At 57.4% G+C, this 19,408-nt stretch overlaps 8 protein-coding genes across 8 annotated transcripts; 4 read left to right on the forward strand and 4 right to left on the reverse strand.

Moving 5' to 3' along the window:
• Positions 1-1,612: 1,612 nt before the first annotated feature.
• Positions 1,613-3,897, forward strand: ISF_05547 (DUF1014 domain protein; the record flags this gene model as incomplete). Its single annotated transcript, XM_018849152.1, has 3 exons — positions 1,613-1,778; positions 3,024-3,240; positions 3,393-3,897. 3 exons carry the CDS (start codon positions 1,613-1,615, stop codon positions 3,895-3,897), a joined length of 888 nt encoding a protein of 295 aa, XP_018703723.1.
• Positions 3,898-4,493: 596 nt separating this feature from the next.
• Positions 4,494-5,648, forward strand: ISF_05548 (ubiquitin-conjugating enzyme; the record flags this gene model as incomplete). The annotated part of the gene is made up of 4 exons (XM_018849153.1): positions 4,494-4,555; positions 4,614-4,708; positions 4,768-5,504; positions 5,568-5,648. The coding sequence occupies 4 exons, from the start codon at positions 4,494-4,496 to the stop codon at positions 5,646-5,648; spliced, it is 975 nt and encodes a 324-aa protein (XP_018703724.1).
• Positions 5,649-7,757: 2,109 nt separating this feature from the next.
• ISF_05549 (ribokinase) lies at positions 7,758-8,726 on the reverse strand (the record flags this gene model as incomplete). Its single annotated transcript, XM_018849154.1, has 1 exon — positions 7,758-8,726. The coding sequence occupies one exon, from the start codon at positions 8,724-8,726 to the stop codon at positions 7,758-7,760; it is 969 nt and encodes a 322-aa protein (XP_018703725.1).
• A 1,519-nt stretch (positions 8,727-10,245) lies between these two features.
• ISF_05550 (lipase) lies at positions 10,246-11,763 on the forward strand (the record flags this gene model as incomplete). Its single annotated transcript, XM_018849155.1, has 1 exon — positions 10,246-11,763. The coding sequence occupies one exon, from the start codon at positions 10,246-10,248 to the stop codon at positions 11,761-11,763; it is 1,518 nt and encodes a 505-aa protein (XP_018703726.1).
• A 145-nt stretch (positions 11,764-11,908) lies between these two features.
• Positions 11,909-12,724, reverse strand: ISF_05551 (Dihydrofolate reductase-like domain protein; the record flags this gene model as incomplete). Its single annotated transcript, XM_018849156.1, has 1 exon — positions 11,909-12,724. The coding sequence occupies one exon, from the start codon at positions 12,722-12,724 to the stop codon at positions 11,909-11,911; it is 816 nt and encodes a 271-aa protein (XP_018703727.1).
• A 225-nt stretch (positions 12,725-12,949) lies between these two features.
• On the reverse strand, positions 12,950-14,295 carry ISF_05552 (GRF zinc finger domain containing protein; the record flags this gene model as incomplete). The annotated part of the gene is made up of 2 exons (XM_018849157.1): positions 12,950-13,651; positions 13,708-14,295. 2 exons carry the CDS (start codon positions 14,293-14,295, stop codon positions 12,950-12,952), a joined length of 1,290 nt encoding a protein of 429 aa, XP_018703728.1.
• An 856-nt stretch (positions 14,296-15,151) lies between these two features.
• ISF_05553 (peroxisomal targeting signal 2 receptor) lies at positions 15,152-16,359 on the forward strand (the record flags this gene model as incomplete). Its single annotated transcript, XM_018849158.1, has 3 exons — positions 15,152-15,324; positions 15,395-15,620; positions 15,712-16,359. 3 exons carry the CDS (start codon positions 15,152-15,154, stop codon positions 16,357-16,359), a joined length of 1,047 nt encoding a protein of 348 aa, XP_018703729.1.
• Positions 16,360-17,087: 728 nt separating this feature from the next.
• On the reverse strand, positions 17,088-19,143 carry ISF_05554 (ATP-dependent RNA helicase mss116; the record flags this gene model as incomplete). The annotated part of the gene is made up of 2 exons (XM_018849159.1): positions 17,088-18,702; positions 18,767-19,143. The coding sequence occupies 2 exons, from the start codon at positions 19,141-19,143 to the stop codon at positions 17,088-17,090; spliced, it is 1,992 nt and encodes a 663-aa protein (XP_018703730.1).
• Between the last annotated feature and the right edge of the window lie 265 nt (positions 19,144-19,408).

Here is a 19,408-nt window from a genome sequence, read left to right on the forward strand (position 1 = left end):
ATGGTCGGCCTGGTATGATCCCTGTACCTGGCTAGACAAGACCGTGTTTCAATTGAGGGCGGGCAACTCGTAACGGTAACTGCCATGATGAGCCTCTCCTGTGGCTGAAATCAGGAGCCCATGGAAATCAGCGACACACTGCCACGTAGCATGACATGGCAAATGGGAACTTGATAACCAAAACCTTGGACCAAGCAGAAGTTGGACGGCGAAGAAAAAAAAAATGGTCTGCAACTACCAATGCGACGAGCCAAAATGACCAAGTTTCCGGGAACCATTCCCGTACTTCCCCAAACTACGTCCCCATCCGCGTTGAAGCTCAGACTCAGGATCCTAGTCGTGCGGGTGGTCATCCGGTGGCAAACAAGTTGATTGGGATACCACACTCCGGGGCTCTGGGTCTGGCGCCCCCGAACGAATAAGACGAGCTCATCCAAGAGACACCAAGAAGAGCCCTTTTGTGCCACACCCCCTCTACTAAAGTTGTTGGCGCGCAGCAGCCCACAACCCCGTGCCAACCAACCTCGTGGCACCAATACAACTCCGAACGTTACCAGCAAGCCAGCTTGTTGCGAGTGCTACCCTGACCAATGTTTTCTTTTTGTTCCTTTTTTTTTTAAACCCCCGCCGCTTACACCGTCAATAGATCAACTAGGGTTGCAGTGTAGAGCCCTCTAGTGACATTGCATGAACTTGGCCAACGTCCAGTTGTGAGTACAGATAGGGTGGCAACCAGCCAAAAAGTGAGTTGGCCGGTTCCCAGGTGGGACAATCTGGGATGCAATCTGGCAGCATTGCTGGAGCCAGCGAAGTCCCAGCCACTTTGGATCGGCACAAGAAGGGCGTGGCTGTAATTGGCGGCGGCAAACGCCAGTCTCCGACGACCTGGTTCCTAGGCCCGGGCTCTGTCCCAAGTCCAAATTCCTTACACAGCGCCACGGATAACTTACGCGTTCAATCTTCCATTACGAGCTAGTTTAGCGTTTTTCGGGACCAAAGATGCCATGAGGGCATAATCCTGCTGAGCTTGGCAAGTTAAGGGTTGGGAGCTCTGCTACCAACAAGGCTCATCACTAAGCCTGTCATGTATCATAACTCCTTTGGATATCTAGCAGACAACGCTGACGGGCGCTAAGGAGAGGCAAGGTCCGTCGTGGTTCGATGCTAGAGATGAACTAATTATGAGGCTGTCACCGAGGCCGTGCGGCGAGACTGAAAAGCGATGTGACTCCAGACTGCGATGCGAGGCTCGTGAGACGAGATACCTCTTCTGGTCGGGGTTTTATCGAGTTGTGCTTCGGCCGGGGCGTGTGGATACGAATATCCCTAACCCATACCCAGAGAAAATTCCCCTGGTCGGCGCCATCTCGCTTCAGTCGGTCTGGTGGTGGACAAAGAAAACTGGCATTGGACTCATTTTCTGACCTGGACCGCATGCATCATCCCATGTCCAACACTCGCTGTCCACAGCGGGGGGGAGGGACGTGCATGGATTGATTCTGAATTCAATCACTTTGTCCAAAACAGGCCAAAAAGAAAACTGATTTGAGCCAGAAAAAAGCAATCTCAGTCTGTGACTAGAAGGGAAGAAAGCCTCCAGAAGAATGGCGTCATGCCGGGCGCCTCCCCTGGTCCTCAGCAGCCCCCTGTCCAGCTGGGCAGGGGACGACGACCTTTATCATCAAGGGAGCGAAAATCGGGCTTTTCCAACACAGGCGGCGGCCGCAACCCTGACCGGAAACATGGAAGTTTTGTGCAAAGCAGCAAGGTCCGACATCGTATGCTTTCCGGCTTTCCGGGAACGACTCGGGGTGGCCGACTTTGGAAACCATGCAACGGGACCCAACCAGGCCGACTGACTTGTTGCTGAGCGGGAAGAAGAAGAAGCGGTATGACGGCGGATATGGAGCAATAACTTCGTATGCTGCACGGAGCGCAAGGCATCCATCTCCATTCACACGAGACGCAGCAGGAAGATCCTGGTGGCAGAGACCGCTACTTCTTGGCATGGGAGAATATTTGGTTGGTAGTCGAGATGTTGAGAGACGCACATATCCGTATGTCGGCTTTTTTTTGACAAGCCCAAAAAATGACAGAACTGCAAGGGGTTCTCGAAATACACGGCAGCCCTGCTTTGCGAGTGTTGCACTGCAGACAGGCCCTTGGGCCTCCCTCACCGCATCCCATCCTGTCTCGGGTGGTAGATGCAGTTGCAGCAGCCAGGAAAGTCGTCGACATGGGGAGGAGCGTGCATGAAGATCAAGTATGACCATATGCAAGTTGACACCCATTGTAGCGATGACCCTCCGAGCAGCCTCATTTTCCAAAAAAAATCTTTTTTCTTTTGGGGACAGACCTGCACCCTTATCAGGGTAATGAAGAGGTCGCACAAGTGAGAGGGGTGGGTGTCGCTGATGCCCACTTCGCGGAATCCTCATCGTCGCCCAAATATATGATGGATACTTTCTCGGTCAAGCTGCGTCGTTGGCTATCAGCCGTCGAGGCTGCAGCAAAAAAAGGCTCTCGCCAGTATCCGGATGTTGCGCTGACCTTGGAGCCCTTGTCCGTCGTTGTGCAGCAGCCAAACTTCCGAATGAGTCCATGACGCTATTCGGGGTTTCTAACGAGCTGGCAGTTCCTGGAACTTGTAACAAGAAACGCCTTTTTTTTTCTCCGGCTGGAGCGTGAGAAATGCCGCTATTCATACCTTCCTGATAATGTTCTTCGGACGTTATACTTGGATTGCCTGACGTAATGCAGACACAAGAGCTGGCGGCCCGCAAAAGAACTTGCCCTGGGCAACTCGCACGTCACGCAAGAGTTAGTCACAGTCACAGTCACAGTCACACCGAGCAACTGCATCTTCACCTTGCCACCGACAGCACGGGACCGGGAACCGACGACGCACTGTGATTCCGACAAGCCCTGATTATCGACTGTCGAAGTTACCAAAGCGTCACCTTCCAACGGGCAGACCCCACCAAACAACGGCAACGGTTACTAGACAAGCCCACCGCACACAGTCGCACACAACCGCCCCGAAAATCGGTACTACAACGTCGACAGCGCGAACGAGCGATACATGAACATGGCTGGAAAAAAGGGAGAAAATACCAAAAAAGCGGCTGGGAACGCCCGCAAGGCCGACGCTGCGGCCAAGAAGAACGCCGCGCAGGATGCGCAGCGCGAGGCCGTTGAGGACGAGCAGTGGCAGAAGGGCTCCAAGAACAACTCAAAGAAGTGAGTCGCCGGCCCGCTTACGGTCTTATTCTCCTCTTCGCAGGACTACCATGTGCAACTCCCTTATAGAGGGGTGGCACGAACCGCAACCGTCATACCGCGCTGCGCCGACAACGGCAGTACGGCTGCTAACCCAGATCTCAACCCCGTAGGGAAGCCGAAGAGGCCAAGCGAGCCGAAGCCGCCCGCAAGAAGGCCGAGAAGGACGCGTTGATGAAGGAGGAGGAGGAGGCCATCGGCGGCCGCGCCGAGCCCAAGAAGTCCAAGGCGCCCGTCAAGAAGTCGCGCGGCCTGGACCTGGCGCAGCTCGACGACGACGGGCCGAGCACTCTCAACGCCAGCGGCATCGACAACGCGCTCGACGCCCTGTCGCTGACGGCCGGCGGCGGCGACACCAAGATCGACACGCACCCGGAGCGCCGCTTCCCCGCGGCCTACCGCGCCTACGAGGAGCGCCGCCTCAACGAGATGAAGGCGGACGGCAGCGGCACCGGTCTGCGCCTGGATCAGCGCAAGCAGCGCATCCGCAAGGAGTTTGACAAGAGTCCGGAGAACCCGTTCAACCAGGTGACGGCGGCGTACAACGCGACGAGGGAGGACATTCGCGAGGTGCGCGAGAGCGAGAAGAGCAAGATTGAGAAGCGCCTGGGTGCTTGAGCGGGCTTGCCTGCCTTCTTGCCTGCCGATGTTCCTTACCTTATGATTGTTGTTACTTTTACAGATATCCTATACTGGGTGGTTTGATGTGAGTTTTTGAGAGGCAAAACTACAAAATACGGCACAGGGTGTCAAACACAGGTGCCCTGCATAGAGGAGCTGTGTGCTCCGCGCACAGGATAGTCGATACAAAATAACAGAAAATTATCCCCGCAATGGACAAAATTCTAAGTTGTAAAATTCTGTTCTCGGTCTACGACAATCGCCGTCGAGCCCCTCCGACGACAAAAGCTACCCCTCCATCTGGCGATCAACCCCGCAACGCGACACGTTTCGGCAGAACGCGCCACTGCTGGCCTCACCGCCGTCCAACCTATGTACTATTGTAGACATCTAAACTTTTGACATCCGAACCTTGCTATCCAAACCTTGTTATCCAAAGCTTACTGTCCTTTCTATATTAAAGTCCTTCTTAACTCCTTTTTCTTCTCTATTTTCTACTATTCATATTTTCTACTCTCCGCCCCGAAGAACCTCATCAACGATCAGCAGCAAGACTGACCTTGCGACCTTCTGACTAGATCATCTTCGCCAATATGTCATTATTAAAATTGGCCAATCTCCCGTCGCTGCGGAGGCAGCAGCTTCTCTCCGAATTGTAGGTGGCCCCTTGATCACGAGCCGTTCGCGGAACGATTGCTAACTGGAGGGAACAGCACTGGGTTGAAGCAGGCCTGTCCTTCTGGCGTGTTTGTAACGTTGAACCCGGGGGACTCGACCGTGTGGTCTGCTGTTTTATTCATCCGCGAAGGTAAGCCTGGCCTCGCTCCGCCGCGCTTCTGTGGCTTGCGCTGACTATTCTATTTGCAGGACCCTACGCTCCCGCCGTTCTCAGGTTCCAAATCATGTTTCCCGACTCCTACCCGCGGCGGGCTCCCATGATCATCTTCACGACGGATGTGTTCCATCCCCTGGTGACGCCTCTTACGACATACACGTACACCACCGATATACAAGACAACGGAACCGTCAGCGCGACCGACGACGAACGCCTGCCGCCCGGGGGCTTCAGCCTGCGCCATGGGTTCCCCGAGTGGTTTGGCAGGGTGCGCCGCAGCGCCGAGGCCAGCCTCTCCGCGCCTACGAGCCCAATCGTCGAGCAGACGCCCGGGTTCGCGAGCCCGAACCCAGTCGGCGCTGCCAGCCCCGCCGGTCCGTCGTACATGCAGACTACCAGCAGCCGGCCCGCCTCCATGTCCATGTACCAGGTCCTCAAGTACATCAAGAACGCCTTTGACAGGCCGGAGGTGCTCGACGCGGTGCCCCTGGACGCTGCCGGGAACCCGGGCGCCTGGCACGCCTGGAGGACGTACCGGCGCAAGCAGCAGGCCACCGGCGAGAAGCAGGGCGGTGCGTCTGACGGCTCGCCCGCGACGCCGAGTCCCAAGAAGCCGACGGGCGAGAAGAAGCAAGCCGGCCAGGCCGTCACCAGAAAACCAGGCGAGTGGAACTGGGACGGTGTTTGGGAGGACAGAGTGAAGAAGGGTGTGGCAGCGAGTCTGTCAGAGCCTGTACTTTACGGCGGCACGACCATAAATGACGAAATGGTAAGCTTCATTCCCTCCAGCTTCGACAATGCGCAGGTTCAAGTAACTAACTGGCACTACTAGATCCGGTTTCTCTCTGTGGAAGACGCGGAAGCAGAATCCATCAAAGATAACTTGCTCCGCACCCTGGGCACCACTGTTTAAATCCGCACCTGCCTTTACATCACCCCGTTGGATATTCGGAAGGAAGATCTCACTACTCATACCCTTCCACGACACTACTAGCAGCATTACAAGCAAATAGATACCCCCCTACCGATAGAATTCATCTTTCATTTTCGCAACATTCACCAGCACCATCATCGTCAGGCCATTTTATCTTATTCCCCACAGCTTTGCTATTCTTTACACTTCTTGGGTCTCGTTATCTTCTATTCATCTATTTCGACCATCACTATGCCTCTTGGTCTTTCGCCATACGTTACTTCCACCTCCGTCAGTCAAGATGTTTGGTCCAGCCGCCGCGTGGAGAATGACCGCCCCAGCCCCTTGCGAATCTCGAAGCAGCCGAACTCGACCGACCGTATAAAAGACAGGTTCCATCCGCAACCTCCCGCCTACGCACCTCCAGACGCTGCACGTCCTCTGCACAAACAAAGTCCCAGCCATCTCAACATCGCGAAACGCAGAAGCCTGTGGGCTCTATCGTCGCAAGCTGTCGAGGATGAACAGCCGCAGGCCGTACCCCCGCGTCCTTACTCAGTCAGCCCAAACATGGCATTGAACCTCGATTCTACTGCCGTCGCCCCCGAGAAGAGCGAGAACATGGGTCCACGCACGGCAGAAGAGGCAGAGGAAATGCTGAGAGAAGCGAGCCGTACATATTCGGGAGCTTCCGACAACACCAACTCTTGGAACTCCTTTGTTTCTGGTGGGTGTGGCATGCGCAACCCGTCTAGCACAGAATCCAACACGAGCGTTGTTCGACACGTTTCTTCGTCAACGGATGGCCCCAGCTGCACGATAAGCATGGACAGCATTCTACCTCACGTCTTGTCCCCTCATATTTCTATTTATACAAGCGGCCATAGTCGCTACTTTGGTCAAGACTATGTCTGGGCGGCGGTTGAAGTGTCAGGCATTCTCTCACACGCATACTCGGCAGATGGGACTGGCGCCAAGCCGACTCAACCGAAAGAGAATGAACACCATTTGGGTATGTTTGAGTGTTCCCAGTCTCGTCCTTACACTAATTTGAAAAGATTTATTTTTCAAGCATGGGTGCCTGCATGATCTCAAAGTCGAAGTACTCCCTGTGCAGGGGACCGCTGTGGTACAAGTCTTTCACGAGCAGACATTTCCGACGTGAGTAAATCAAGACGAAGACAATAGCGCGATTCTAACAGTTTAGAATTCTATATGCGGGATCAAAGGTCCTTCTTCTTGCCCAGATCCGTATCGATCCCAAATCTATCACGAGACATGCCAGCCGAGCCCAAAGAGAGAGATCAGATGAGTTGATCGCGGATCTCGAAAGCCAGCTCGGAGATTCCCAGATGCCATATATGAAGGTGAAAATCACATACAGCCATTCTGCATTTTCGGACTACTTCGGTCACGAGATACTGGTTGGTGTGGCCCAACGATGCACTAGACTCGAAACCATAGCGGTCGGGGCCCTGAAGCGACACAACGTTAGGTCCGCTTGGTCACCACCGCCAATGTACTCCCTTGAGAGCATCAAGTCCGCTATGCAAAGACACTGGAAAGCGGATGTGGTTGGCGACTGGTTGCAGAGAATGGAGCATTCTGGCAGGGTTGAGAACAAGGTGAATGCTGAACGAAGTCACCACTTAGACAGACCGTTCTGGGAGGCAAAGGCGCAAGCTCCAATGCGGCTACCCGATACTTCCATACAGGATAGGTACCAACGAACGCGTGTGAGCCGCCCACCGGAGCCGCAGGTTTATGTGCAGTCGCTTATCCATGGGAATGAGAGACGCGAGCCGAGGCAGGTGCCAAACATGGACTCGCTGCGCAGCAGGCGATCTCGCAGCCGCAACACTAGTGGCACAACAGACACAACGGGATCATTGAGGAAGAAGAAATCTTTTGCGGCAGGTATCTGGAGGAGTCTAACGCCATCAATTAATGTGTCCAAGGCCGACGGAGATGGATCTGCGCAAGGCGCTTGGAACTGGAACGCATGGTTCTAGAGTTGCGTATCATCAATTAGGAAGTAGCTTCAGTCAAATCGGATTTGAATTTAATTTGAGTATGTTTTTTGAACTTTTGTTTATGTTTTATCTTCGTTTACTGTAGCTCATCCTTCCAAGGGATGGATACTTGAGCTCCTCTTCTAGAGACGGTGATGGCGGCGGCTTTGTTAGCGGCTCTGATGGCAGCATCTATGTCGAAGGTGCCAGTCGAGCTGACGACAGCCAGAGCGTACGAGCCAACAAAGGTATCGCCAGCGGCGGTGGTGTCGACAACGTTGGCCTTGAGAGCGTCAACCAGGGCACTCTTGCCGTCGTGCGTGGCGTAGTAGACGCCGCGACCACCCAAGGTGATGATGACGTTACGCACGCCGCGCTCGAGGAAGATGCCGGAAACGCGCTTCAACCCCTCTGCGGTGTCGAGCTCCGACTCATCGCAGCCGGAGAGGATGGCCGCCTCGGTCTCGTTGACCACCAGGTGGGCGAGACCCTTGTACGCGTCGACGGGAAGCTCCCTCGCGGGCGCCGGGTTGAGCAGGACGGGGATCGCGGCATCGCGGGCGGTGCGAAGCGCCTGCAGGACCGTCTCGAGGGGTACTTCGAGCTGCATGATGAGCAAATCCGGTCGCGGGCCGGGGATGGCCTGCGCGACGTGTTCCGGGAGAAGCGCGTGGTTGGCCTCGGGCGAGAGGACGATGCGGTTCTGGCCGGAGGGCTCGTCGACGACGATGAGGGCGACGCCGGTCTTGGCGTCGTCAAGGCTGCGCACGTGGGCGGTGTCGACGCCGTGGGCGCGCAGGCTGTCGAGGAGCTGGGTGCCGTGGGGGTCGGCACCGACGGCGCCGATCATGGCGACGTCGGCGGTGGCATCGGAGGAGGATGAGGACGCGGAGGAGGAGGGGCGGGAGAGCTTGCCGCAGGCGACGGCTTGGTTGGCGCCCTTGCCGCCGGGGGAGGTGGCGAAGTGGTTGGCGGTCAGGGTCTCGCCGGGGAGGGGGTGGTGAGGGACGTAGCAGACGAGGTCCATGTTGAGGGAGCCGAGGACGACGATGCGGGGACGGGCCATGGTGGGCGAGGAGGCGGCGGCCGGGTAGGCCAGAGTAATGAATGGGATATGGTTTGTTTGGACAGTTGAGGGGGGGGAACAAAATCGCGGAATGCCCACGTTGTTGTTGAGTGCAGTGAGAAAGAGAGAAGGTATCGTGGATGAGAGAATCGTGGAGAAGCGAGAGCTTGGTGTTGAAGTTCTGCGTTTTGGCGCACCCCCACCTTCATGACGTTTCTGGTTCAAGCTGCCCCTCCAAACCCATTTCTGGGGCGCAATTTTTTATTTATTTTATTTTTTATTGAATATTTTCGGGGATGGCAACTCATTTTCCCCGAAGAAAAGACGACTAGCTTTTCGAGCCATAACCGGCTCGGCTCGGATACGAGTCATGAGGGAATGCAAGCAAGCAAGCCACCATTTGGCGGGAGTGGGAGCAAACTGGAAAGCGACAGCATAGGCTGACGACGGTAATTCACCAGGGGAAAAGTGAATTGGTCCCCGCAGAGCTTGTCGCCATGTGTCCCTGCCTTGTTGTCTGTGCTTGGAGATGAATTGGGTGTAGTCGACGACCTATATGGCCGGATGCTGCTGTCGCTCTTCCGGGAGATGAGATGGTCGGGTATGGACTAGACGTGTCTTGTGCCCCATCCGTTGACTGTGCGGACTGCGAAAAAAAAAACACGTCGAGAAGGAGCCGAGCCAATTAGGATAAACAAACAACGGGACGAGATTAAAAGGGATGTGAATTCGAGTCAAAACCAAAAAGTCTGGGGCGGCAGCAGACAGACACTAGGGATGCCAAACGGAGGCAGCAGGCTGTATCATGGCGATGCTCCCTGCTGGTGTAAGTCAGGGCGGCAAGCAGGGCCTGAGCCTGAACCATGCCGAGCCAGGCCGGTAACCAGGTACGCGCCTTCTGAATTCGACCCAGCCGCTAAAATGGTGCGTATTTTACAAGTCAAGTAACTACTAGTTAGTACCAAAAAGAGGGAGTGATTGTACTCGGAAAAAGGACACAAGAATAGGATCATCCCGCCCGCGGAACTAGCGCATCATCTTACTCCATCTCCCTGCTCTTGGTCTTACTCGTAGATGTACAAGGCAACCAGCCATTGCCCATGCGACAGCCAATCCCGACAATTCCCTTGCTGCAAACCTCCGGCATCTCATGTTTATGCCGTGCCGAACGCACAGACAGGCAAACTGTAACCTTCCCGTCTGTTATTTTTAGAAGCTTTGTCCTGCCGCTGTTTCTATTACCCAGGACCGGGCGCCACCCGTTCCGTCCATCTACGCAACCCATCCGGAACAAAGAAGTCGACGGCCGAGACTAGCCAGAGCAAACAAACACGCTTGTTTACATTGATTCCTCCAAATTAGATCCTGCCAATGGCTCGTCACGATTCTTATTAGACACTCCTCCCCCAGCATCAAGTACCAATCAACCGGCCAGTCTTGCGTTGTCCAAGTCATCCCCCCCTTCGAGACAACGGCTCTGAGACGAAACGAACAAGGCCAAAAAAAAAAAAAAGTTACAATGCATCTCACCCAAGGCCTGACGCCCTTGCTGGCGCTCCTCGGCAACCTGGCCGTCGCCGATGCACGACGCTCCTCCGACGCCGCCGCGGAGCTACCGCCCAGTCGGGACCCGTGGTACACGCTCCCCGCCGGCGCCGACTGCACCGGTTCCCCAGGCAAGGTGCTACGCCTGCGCCGCGCGCCCAAGAGCACGCGCGACAGCCTGCGCGGCATCCAGGACGCCTGGAACGTGCTCTTCTGCAGCACCGACAGCCTCGGCCTGCCCACCTTCTCCGTCACCACCGTGCTCGTCCCGCGCCTCGCCGACCGCGCCTCCCTCGCCACCTACGCGCCCGCCTACGACTCCGCCAGCGTCGACAGCAGCCCCAGCTTTGCCTTTCGCGATCTCCCCTCCGCCAGCGTCGAGCAGGCGCTCTTCGCGCCGCTGCTGGTCGCCAAGCGCTGGGTGCTCAACGTGCCGGACTACGAGGGGCCGCGCGCGGCGTACCTGGCGGGCAACAACTCGGGCCACGGCGTGCTGGACTCGATGCGCGCGGTGGCGTCGCTGCGGGAGACGATCGGGTTGAGGGAGGGGTACAGGCAGGCGGTGTACGGGTACTCGGGGGGCGCGTTCGCGGCGCAGTGGGCGGCGCAGCTGCAGCCGGGGTACGCGCCGGAGCTGCAGGTCGGCGCGGCGGCGTACGGCGGGTTGCCGGTGAACGCGACGGCGGCGATCCAGAGCGTGAATGGCGGGCCGTCGGCGGGGCTGGTGGTGCTGGCGCTGCTGGGCACGACGGCGCAGGACCCGGCGGCGCGCGCGGTGCTGGTGGACAACCTGCGCAAGACGGGCCCGTTCAACGCGACCACGCTCCTGGGCGCGGCCGCGCTGGACGTCAAGGCGGGGCTCGCGCTGTTCAAGAACCAGGACATTGCCGAGTACTTTGTCGACGGCTTCAGCTTCCTGCGGGACCCGGCGTTCGTCCGCGCCTTCTACGACGACACCCTGGCGGGCCACGCGGACACGCCGACGATCCCGCTGTACGTGTTCCACGCGGTCAAGGACGAGCTCTCGCCGAGTCGTGACATGGATGAACTGGTGGAGAAGTACTGCGCGGCGGGCGCGCGCATCCGGTACCGCCGCAACACGGTCGGCGACCACACGGCCGAGGGCGTCGTCGAGGGTATCCGCGCGCTCAACTGGCTGGGCCGGTTCTTCAAGGAGCGGACGGTCGACGGCGGCGGCGGTTCCTGCTCTCAGCGCTGTATCACGCAAAACGTCGCGGTGCCGCTCGGCCCGGACACGCTGGCGCTGGTCTTTGCCGTCTTCGGCCAGCAGGGCTTAAGCATCGCGCGCTTCCTGCAGGCGCACCCGCTGCCGGGCATCCCGCCGGTGCCGCCGACGGCCACCAACGCGAACATCTTCGCCGCGCTCAACCTGACCTCGCGGGCGGCGCTCACGAAGATTGGGCTCGACGACAAGAGGCTGGCCGAGTTTTACGTCAGCGACCAGGACTTGGCGGAGCTGGGTATTCACTAATGGGAGGGCCATCTTTGTTGAAAACGGCCATGCAGAGATGATATAATTCGGATATAGTTGATGCATAATACATATACATTGCTGCTCTTTGTTTCCCTTTTTTGTGGGCGTATTGCAGTGTCTCGTCTGCTTGCGTCATGTCGTGTTATTGTGGCCGTTCAAGTCTGCCGCATAGAACAATGTCGTCGCCAAAAGGATGCCACACGACGTCACACAGCCGAGCCGCGGGTGCTGGTGATCCTGCCCGATCGTGCACGCGCGCCGGCGAGACGACCACTCCTCCTTGGCCCAGCCAGGTCGGCGCAATCGTCACGATGACCGAGCTCACCAGCCCAGCGCAGGCTGGGGCCAGCAGCGAGTTGATGACCTGCCCGCCCCCCTCCACCATGACGCTCGCGATGCCCTGCTCCTCCGCCAGCCTGGCAAATACCGTCCGCCAGTCAAGCTGCAGCCGCCCATCCGGCCCAGCCGCCGCCGACTCCAGCTGGATGTACTTGCCGCCGTGCTGCTCGAGCACGTGCGCCGCCTCCGCGGACACCCCGCTCTCCGCCGCCGTGACGACGAACGGCGCGAGGCCGGCGCCCCGCCGCTGCGCCTCCAGCACCTTGTCCGTCAGCCTCGGCGTCCAGCGCAGGTGCGGGTCGACCACGACGGGCCGGGGCTGTTGCTGCTCGGCGCCGGCGATGCGGCAGTTGAGCGCGGGGTCGTCGGCGAGCAGCGTCGAGACGCCGACGAGGATGGCGTCGTGGCGGCTGCGCAGGTGGTGCGTCATGGCCTTGGACTCGGGCCCGGACAGCCGCGTGCGCACGCCCGGCGCGAGAGACAGGCACGAGTCGAGCGACTGCGCGTACGTGAGCGTCACCCAGATGCCGGAGCCCTCCTCCTCGGGCGCCACGGTCGGGGGCAGGTGAGGCTCCAACAAAGCCGCGTGCTCTGCAGAAAAGGTGAGCTTCTCGGCCATTTTAAATGAAGATGTTTTTGCGATGACTGAAGAACCGACACCGTGTAGATGAGTGTTGGCGCCCAAGGTAGGTGGACGGTGAAAGAGTGAGAGTTTGACTGGAAACATAGATGTGGGGATCCGTTGGTAAACGGAGCCAGGCACCGTGTTTGTGCACATCTCACATCTTGCAATAAGTCAAGATAAAATTTCTTCAAGCTCTTGTATTTCTTTCTATGTCTCAAGTTACGGGAGCTTTGCTAGCTTTTTGTTGAATATGGGATTTCCATCATCGTCAAACTCTGCCCATTCGAAAAACGAGCATCCTTGTTTATCCGGGACGTTGCCCGCATGGCACATCCAAAAATACTTCCCAAAATTCTCCCGCTTGCGCTGCACGACGCGCAGGATACACGGGATCTTGCACGCGCATCGCGGTGTCTGCGACGGGTGCATTCGCGCGCGGTAGTCGCGGTATGTGATGTTGATGCGGCGGTTGCCCGCGATCGGATGCGGGTCGATGGACGGAGCCGGCGCGACGCAGTGCTTCCACTCCTCCTGCATCTCGGCGTGCATGACCAGCAGGGAGTTGTGAGGCAGGTGGATGGAAATCTGACCCTCGGCGTCGGCGTCGGTCTCGGCGGCGGCCGTGTCCTTAGGGAGCACGCGGCGTACGCGGAACTCCCGCGCGACCCCGAGCGACACGGAGCCTATGACGGCGCGCGGGCCGAGATAGGTGAGTTGGTCGCTGTGGTATCCGACGCTCTGCTGGGCGCCGTCGTAGCAGTTGACGAATGCCGAGTTGGGGACCCAGGCGTGGGGAGACTGGTGCTTGAGCTTCTTGCCGCCGGGATATCTAGTCTTGATACGATGCTGAATCTCCCCGTTGACGGCCTCCTGGACGATTGGCTTTACTTTCGATAGTTGCGGGGTAATGCGCCGAACATCCTGCAACGTCAAGTTAGGACAGCAAGACTGATTGATGGGGGGACGCGGTGACGTACGGTAAGCTGCGCGCCATTATAGTAGTATTCTGACTTTTGCGACATCATCTTTTCGTAGCTATCAACGTAGAAACTCGATGTGTGCGGGCTGGAGACGACATTGTCAAACAGCTTAAATGTAATGCGCTCAAACGTCTCCGATTCCGCCAGAAGCTCTCTGAGCAGGTCGTTGGCGACGTCGGGCGGCAGGAAGTTGTGGATGATGGTGCAGGGCGTGTGCTCGGCCACGTCTTCCGGGTCAAAGAGGTGCAGGGTGCTGCCCTTCTTGGACTTGAGCTTCTTCTTCAGCGGCGATGGCGATGACGAAGAGTTTCCCGCAGGCAGCGCATATTGCTTGAGCGACTGCTGATGGCCGACAACGCCGGACCTGGGCGCGGGAGGGCGCCCGTGGCGCAGTGCGGCCGAGGCCTCCTCGACGGAGCCGTCGTGGGCGAGCAGCACGTCCATCAAGACATCCTGCTCAATATGTGGATGCAGCGATGAGAGCAGCGCGAGCTTGACCTCAGTCGGCTCTTCATTGTCGTCGACGGGTACAGGCGTTTCCTCGGCCGATTTGCGCTTGCGGGCGCCAGCGAGAAAGGCCTTCATCGTTCAGGGCATCATCCCGGGTAGAGTGGATTGGATGGAGAGTTGGTGGGACAATGTACGGGAAGGAATTTGAAATGGTGCACCATGGCCCAGGGAAATCCTGGAGACGATTGATTTGTCCAACTTACAAAGCAACACGTTAGGGAACGCGGGGTGCGCGGGGTCCTAGTGGCTTTGGTGCACGATTAGGACGCGAAGTCATGTGATAGCTGAGCATGGATCACTGCAGACGTGAATGCCAATAAATGGCTACCGGTTTTAACAAGTATCACTACACTTGGTCCTCTTTCTTCAATCTACACCATTGGCGCATCAAATCACTGCTCAGTGCTTTCGCTCCCTTCCATGTGCCTCCCCCAGCCCGGGTGCTGGGTGACACAGTCACTCAGAGGTACAAGACTACAGGTACGCCACTGGCTGTTTCTTCAGAAATGGGAAAATCAATCAACGAAATTCAATTTAGGATAATTAACGTGCATATTTATTATCAACTTCTTGGTGTCGATGTTGTCAAGACTTCATTCAGCAACGTCCAATCAGCGTCCCCATCTTACAGCGCTATTTGCCTGTGACGTCCTCGCTGGGGAAAGCTTGTGCGGGTCCCTGTAACCGAGGCATATGCTCCCCGAAAGGCTACCACAAAGATCTTCTAGCATGCATGCCACTTCCTTCCTTATAGACTGTCTCTGCTCAGGCCAGCAGCTTAACACCGTTCCCTACGCCCAATTCCCTATATCTAGAGAATCGACACGATAAACAACGCAGTTGCTTCGAAACGAAACCCGGTTCCGGCTCCGTCAACCCCGGTCGTCACCTCCCCCGCCTCGCGATCCCCCTCACCGAGCCCGTCGCCAGCATGGCCGCCATGCTCGAGTTCCGCACCCAGGGCTTCAACCCCTATGCGGTGAAGTACTCGCCCTATTACGACTCGCGCATCGCTGTCGCCTCGGCCGCCAACTTTGGCATCGTCGGCAACGGTCGGCTTTACGCGCTCGGCCTCACGGCGCAAGGCGTCCAGGTTGAAAAGGCGTACGTCGATTTGTCCCAATGCTCTCACAACTTGTAGCGGGCCCCCTTCTGACTCGAAAGCATTGTGTAGATTCGATACAAACGACTCCCTCTACGACCTCGCCTGGTCCGAAATCAACGAGAACCAGCTCATCGTCGCGTGTGGTGATGGCTCGCTCAAGCTTTTCGACCTCGGTGTCGACGACTTCCCTGTCATGAACTTTCACGAGCATAAGCGCGAGGCTTTTTCCGTCTGCTGGAACCCCGTCACCAAGGATACGTTTGTCTCCAGCTCCTGGGACGGCACCGTCAAAATTGTACGCCCCCGCTGCCCGCTGCTGCCCGAGGCTTCCTTTCTCCCAGAACCCAAATCGCTGACAATTTTCACTACGTTCTCGTTCCTTTTAGTGGTCGCCGACGCGCAACTTCTCCATCAAGACGCTGCCCATCGGCAACTGCACCTACAGCACCTCCTTCTGCCCCTCCAACCCGGCCCTCGTCTCCGCCGTCTCCTCCGACTCGCACCTGCGGCTCTTCGACCTGCGCACGCCCTCCTCCGCCAAGTACCACCTCGTCGCCGCTATCCCCGTGCACGCGCCCCCGCCCGGCGGCGGTCCCGTCGGCGCCGGCGCCGCGCCCTCGGAGCTGCTGACCCACGACTGGAACAAGTACAACGACACCGTCGTCGCCGTGGCCGGCGTGGACCGCGTGATCCGCACGTTTGACGTGCGCAGCCCGGACGCGGGGCCGCAGGCGGTCATGCAGGGCCACGAGTACGCGGTGCGCAGGGTGGCATGGAGCCCGCACGCGAGCGACGTCCTGGTCAGTGCGAGTTATGACATGACGGTGCGCCTGTGGAACGACGGCGGCGGCGGCCCGGTGGCGCCCGCGCCCGGCGCGCGGGTAGGCCGCCAGATGGGCATCATGAATAGGCACACGGAGTTCGTCACAGGCGTCGACTGGTGCCTGTTCGGTGTGGGCGGCTGGGTCGCCTCGGTCGGCTGGGACGAGAGGGTGCTGCTGTGGGACGCCAACATGCTCATGGGGCATAGATGATAGCGGCGAGCGACCCGTTTTGCTGGAGGTTGTTTGCGCGAGATCCGAGATCCGGTGCGAGGCGGCGGAGGTGCCTGTTGTCCCTGTCTCGACCTCGACCGCGAGGCTAGACAAGAAGGCGTGCGGGAAGCCTGATGACATCATTAGCTGGCTTCGCAACTTGCTTCCCAACGGAAGCGTCGTGCGTGGCATATTGTTCCTGGGGCGTTCATAGGCGTTTGATACCATTTATGGCATTATACTATTGATCCAATTCAATTGAGCCGGCATCAGTGTGAAACTAAAAATTCTGAGGCTCTGCCCAATGAGTCACGTGTGGATGGCGACCAGAGTCAGGAGCTGCGAAAGGTGATGGTAAAAGAGAGGTGTATTATCCAGTTACTGCGCCTATGTGTTGCTTTCTCTTCCCGTCTAGAGTATCCTCGCATCCAGTTCTATACATTGTAGCAGACCTGCCATTCTTGTCCGCTCATACATGAATGGCAAAATGTGTGCAAAAGCCACTGCCAGATAAAGTTATATTATCAACGACAAAACGCCCAATTCCGCCAGCTTAGTCGTCTCAGCTGCGGTACCATCATCACTGATGCCATGGGTTCAAATCTTGAACATAATAACACAAGTCAAAAAGACAATTGAAAAAGAAGGTGTAGATGAATATGTTGTACAGGTGATTTTGTCGTTTCGTCGGGTTATTTTACCCATGTTGCCTAGAGGGCTCAGGGCAATTACCAGGACGATTCTCCTCGTGATGATCTGTCCGAGTTGCGACGGAAGTTACCTCCTCGCGAGCGGCCGCGGCCACCGAACCCGGAACCGGCGTTGTCCTTTCTGGCATTGGTTCGCATACCGTCAAACGGGTCGCTGCTGCGTCGGTTGTTTCTGTCAGACCCCCTGTTGTTCCGGTCAAAGTCTCGGCCACCGCCAAACCTGTCCGAGTGACGGGGCTCGTCGTCGTACGACGATTTCTCAGGGCCAAAGTTCAGGTTGGTACGGGCGAAGCCGGCTCTTTCCGCCCTCGCCTTGGAAATTGTGGGCGGTGATTGCCAGCCCCAGCCTTGCGTGACCCATTCGTTCATCTGGTCAACCATGTCGTCGCGCGCGTGCTTTTCGGTGGAGCTGAAGATGCTGACACGGTAGGCCTCCTCGAGAATGCGCGAGGGCATGCGCGAGTATAGTTGTTGGGTTGCGGCCATGACTTCCGGCTTCTCGGCACCAGAGGAGCTGTCGAACGAGGCGGACTCCAGAGATGTATTCGGCTTCAGGGGTAGCCCACGGAGCAGGCCTCGGGCTCTACCACGGCTCATGGCAGGCAGCAGCAGCCAACCTTCGCCGTCCTTCTGCTGCCGAGCGGTGCGGCCAAGGCGGTGGATGTACGTCTCGCGATCTCGAGGGCAATCGACTTGGATGACGTGAGTAACATCCGGGAAGTCCATGCCACGAGCAGTGACATCGGAAGAAAATAGAACAGCAGATTGCGACTTGCGAAAGTTTTCAGCAGCCCGCGTACGAGCAGCCTGTGTCAGGCCGGAGTGAATGGCAAAGTTTCGGATAAAGCTACGGTCGCGGTTCTTCGCAAAGCCCATCTCTCCTGCAAGCTGGGTCATCGCTGTCGTATTGAGGTAAACAATAGCCTTGAACGGTCTCTTATCAGGGTTTTCTTTGGATTCCTTGATACCACTGTCAATGAGCTCAAAAAGGGTTGGGAAGACGTTGTTCATGTGTGATATCACGGCAACGTTTTGATTAACGTGGTCATGTGTCAGGGACTCCGACTCGGAAATTGTCTGAACGAATTCGAAATCATCGGCACGGACCATGCTGCGCGTGAGGCGAATAACTGAGTCGGGGATTGTGGCCGAGACGAGTATCGTTTGGCGCACCTTCTCCTCAGGCCGAGGCAGGATGTCAATGATGGCATTGAGTTCACGCTCAAAACCAACATCAAGCATTCGGTCAGCCTCGTCGAGCACCATAGCAGCCAAGTTCGGGGCTCCGAGGCCACTGCGCTCGTCTGAAAGCAGGTCGTGCAAACGGCCAGGCGTGGCGACAAGCAGATGGCAGCCCTCCCGGCGCGTCTTGTAAAGCATCTGGTTCTTCTGTGTACCACCAACCGCAGATTGGATAACAAGGCCGGTGTGCCGGGTAAGGCGACGCGCTTCGTCCGCAATCTGCTCTGCTAGCTCACGGGTGGGCGACAAAACAATGCCACGGATATCGTCGGGGCGAGCCTGGTATTTTGCGGATTTGGTGGCCAGTGTCGGGTCTTCGTTGATCATGCGCTGTAGAAGGGGTAAGAGGAAGGCAATTGTCTTGCCGGTTCCAGTTTTAGCTTGCGCAACACTGTCATCGTTCTCGTTAGTGAACTGATGCTCAGTACTGCACGGGCAGGCGAGTGGCAACTTACATATCGGTACCCTTGAGGGCTGGCGCAATTGTTTTGGCCTGCACAGGACTCATCGTCTGGTAGCCCAAATCTTTCGTAATGGCGCGCAGCAAGTTCTCGTTGACACCCATGTCGGCGAGGCTTGCAAACTGCTTCGTCCACTCTTCGCCATGCTTGCGGTCGCCCAGCTGCTCGGCAGGCGATTCGGCCGCGGGAGCGGCAGCCTCACTGCTGTATAGACGCGCAATCTGATTCACGGCATTCCACGACTGAACTGCGGGTACCGAGGGCCGAACTGCCTGCACTGCGATGCGTTGCTGTCGTGCGAAAGTGACAGCCGCCTGTGGCAGGACCCGACGGGCCAGGCCGGCGGAAGTCCTCAATCCTTGGCGAAACATTTTCCGCAGGGAAATATAACACGCAACTTGCAAATGCTAGTCAGGTTCGAGGGTCTGTAGAATAGCGCGGTGCAGTACGGAAGAGATAGAAGAATAACAAGATAGGTCGCGTGGTGAAGGCGATGGAACCCTTTGGCTTTGGTGGCAGAAAGTTTTCCGATTTTTTTTCCCCCTTTCGCTGCGCCCCACCTTTTTCGCCGGACCGGACCCACCCATTTGACCCACCTCCTCCATCTACTTCTTTTCATATTTTCTCGTTTCAGAT

Source organism: Cordyceps fumosorosea (genome assembly GCF_001636725.1).
Source record: "Cordyceps fumosorosea ARSEF 2679 chromosome Unknown scaffold_13, whole genome shotgun sequence".
Lineage (NCBI taxonomy): Eukaryota > Fungi > Ascomycota > Sordariomycetes > Hypocreales > Cordycipitaceae > Cordyceps > Cordyceps fumosorosea.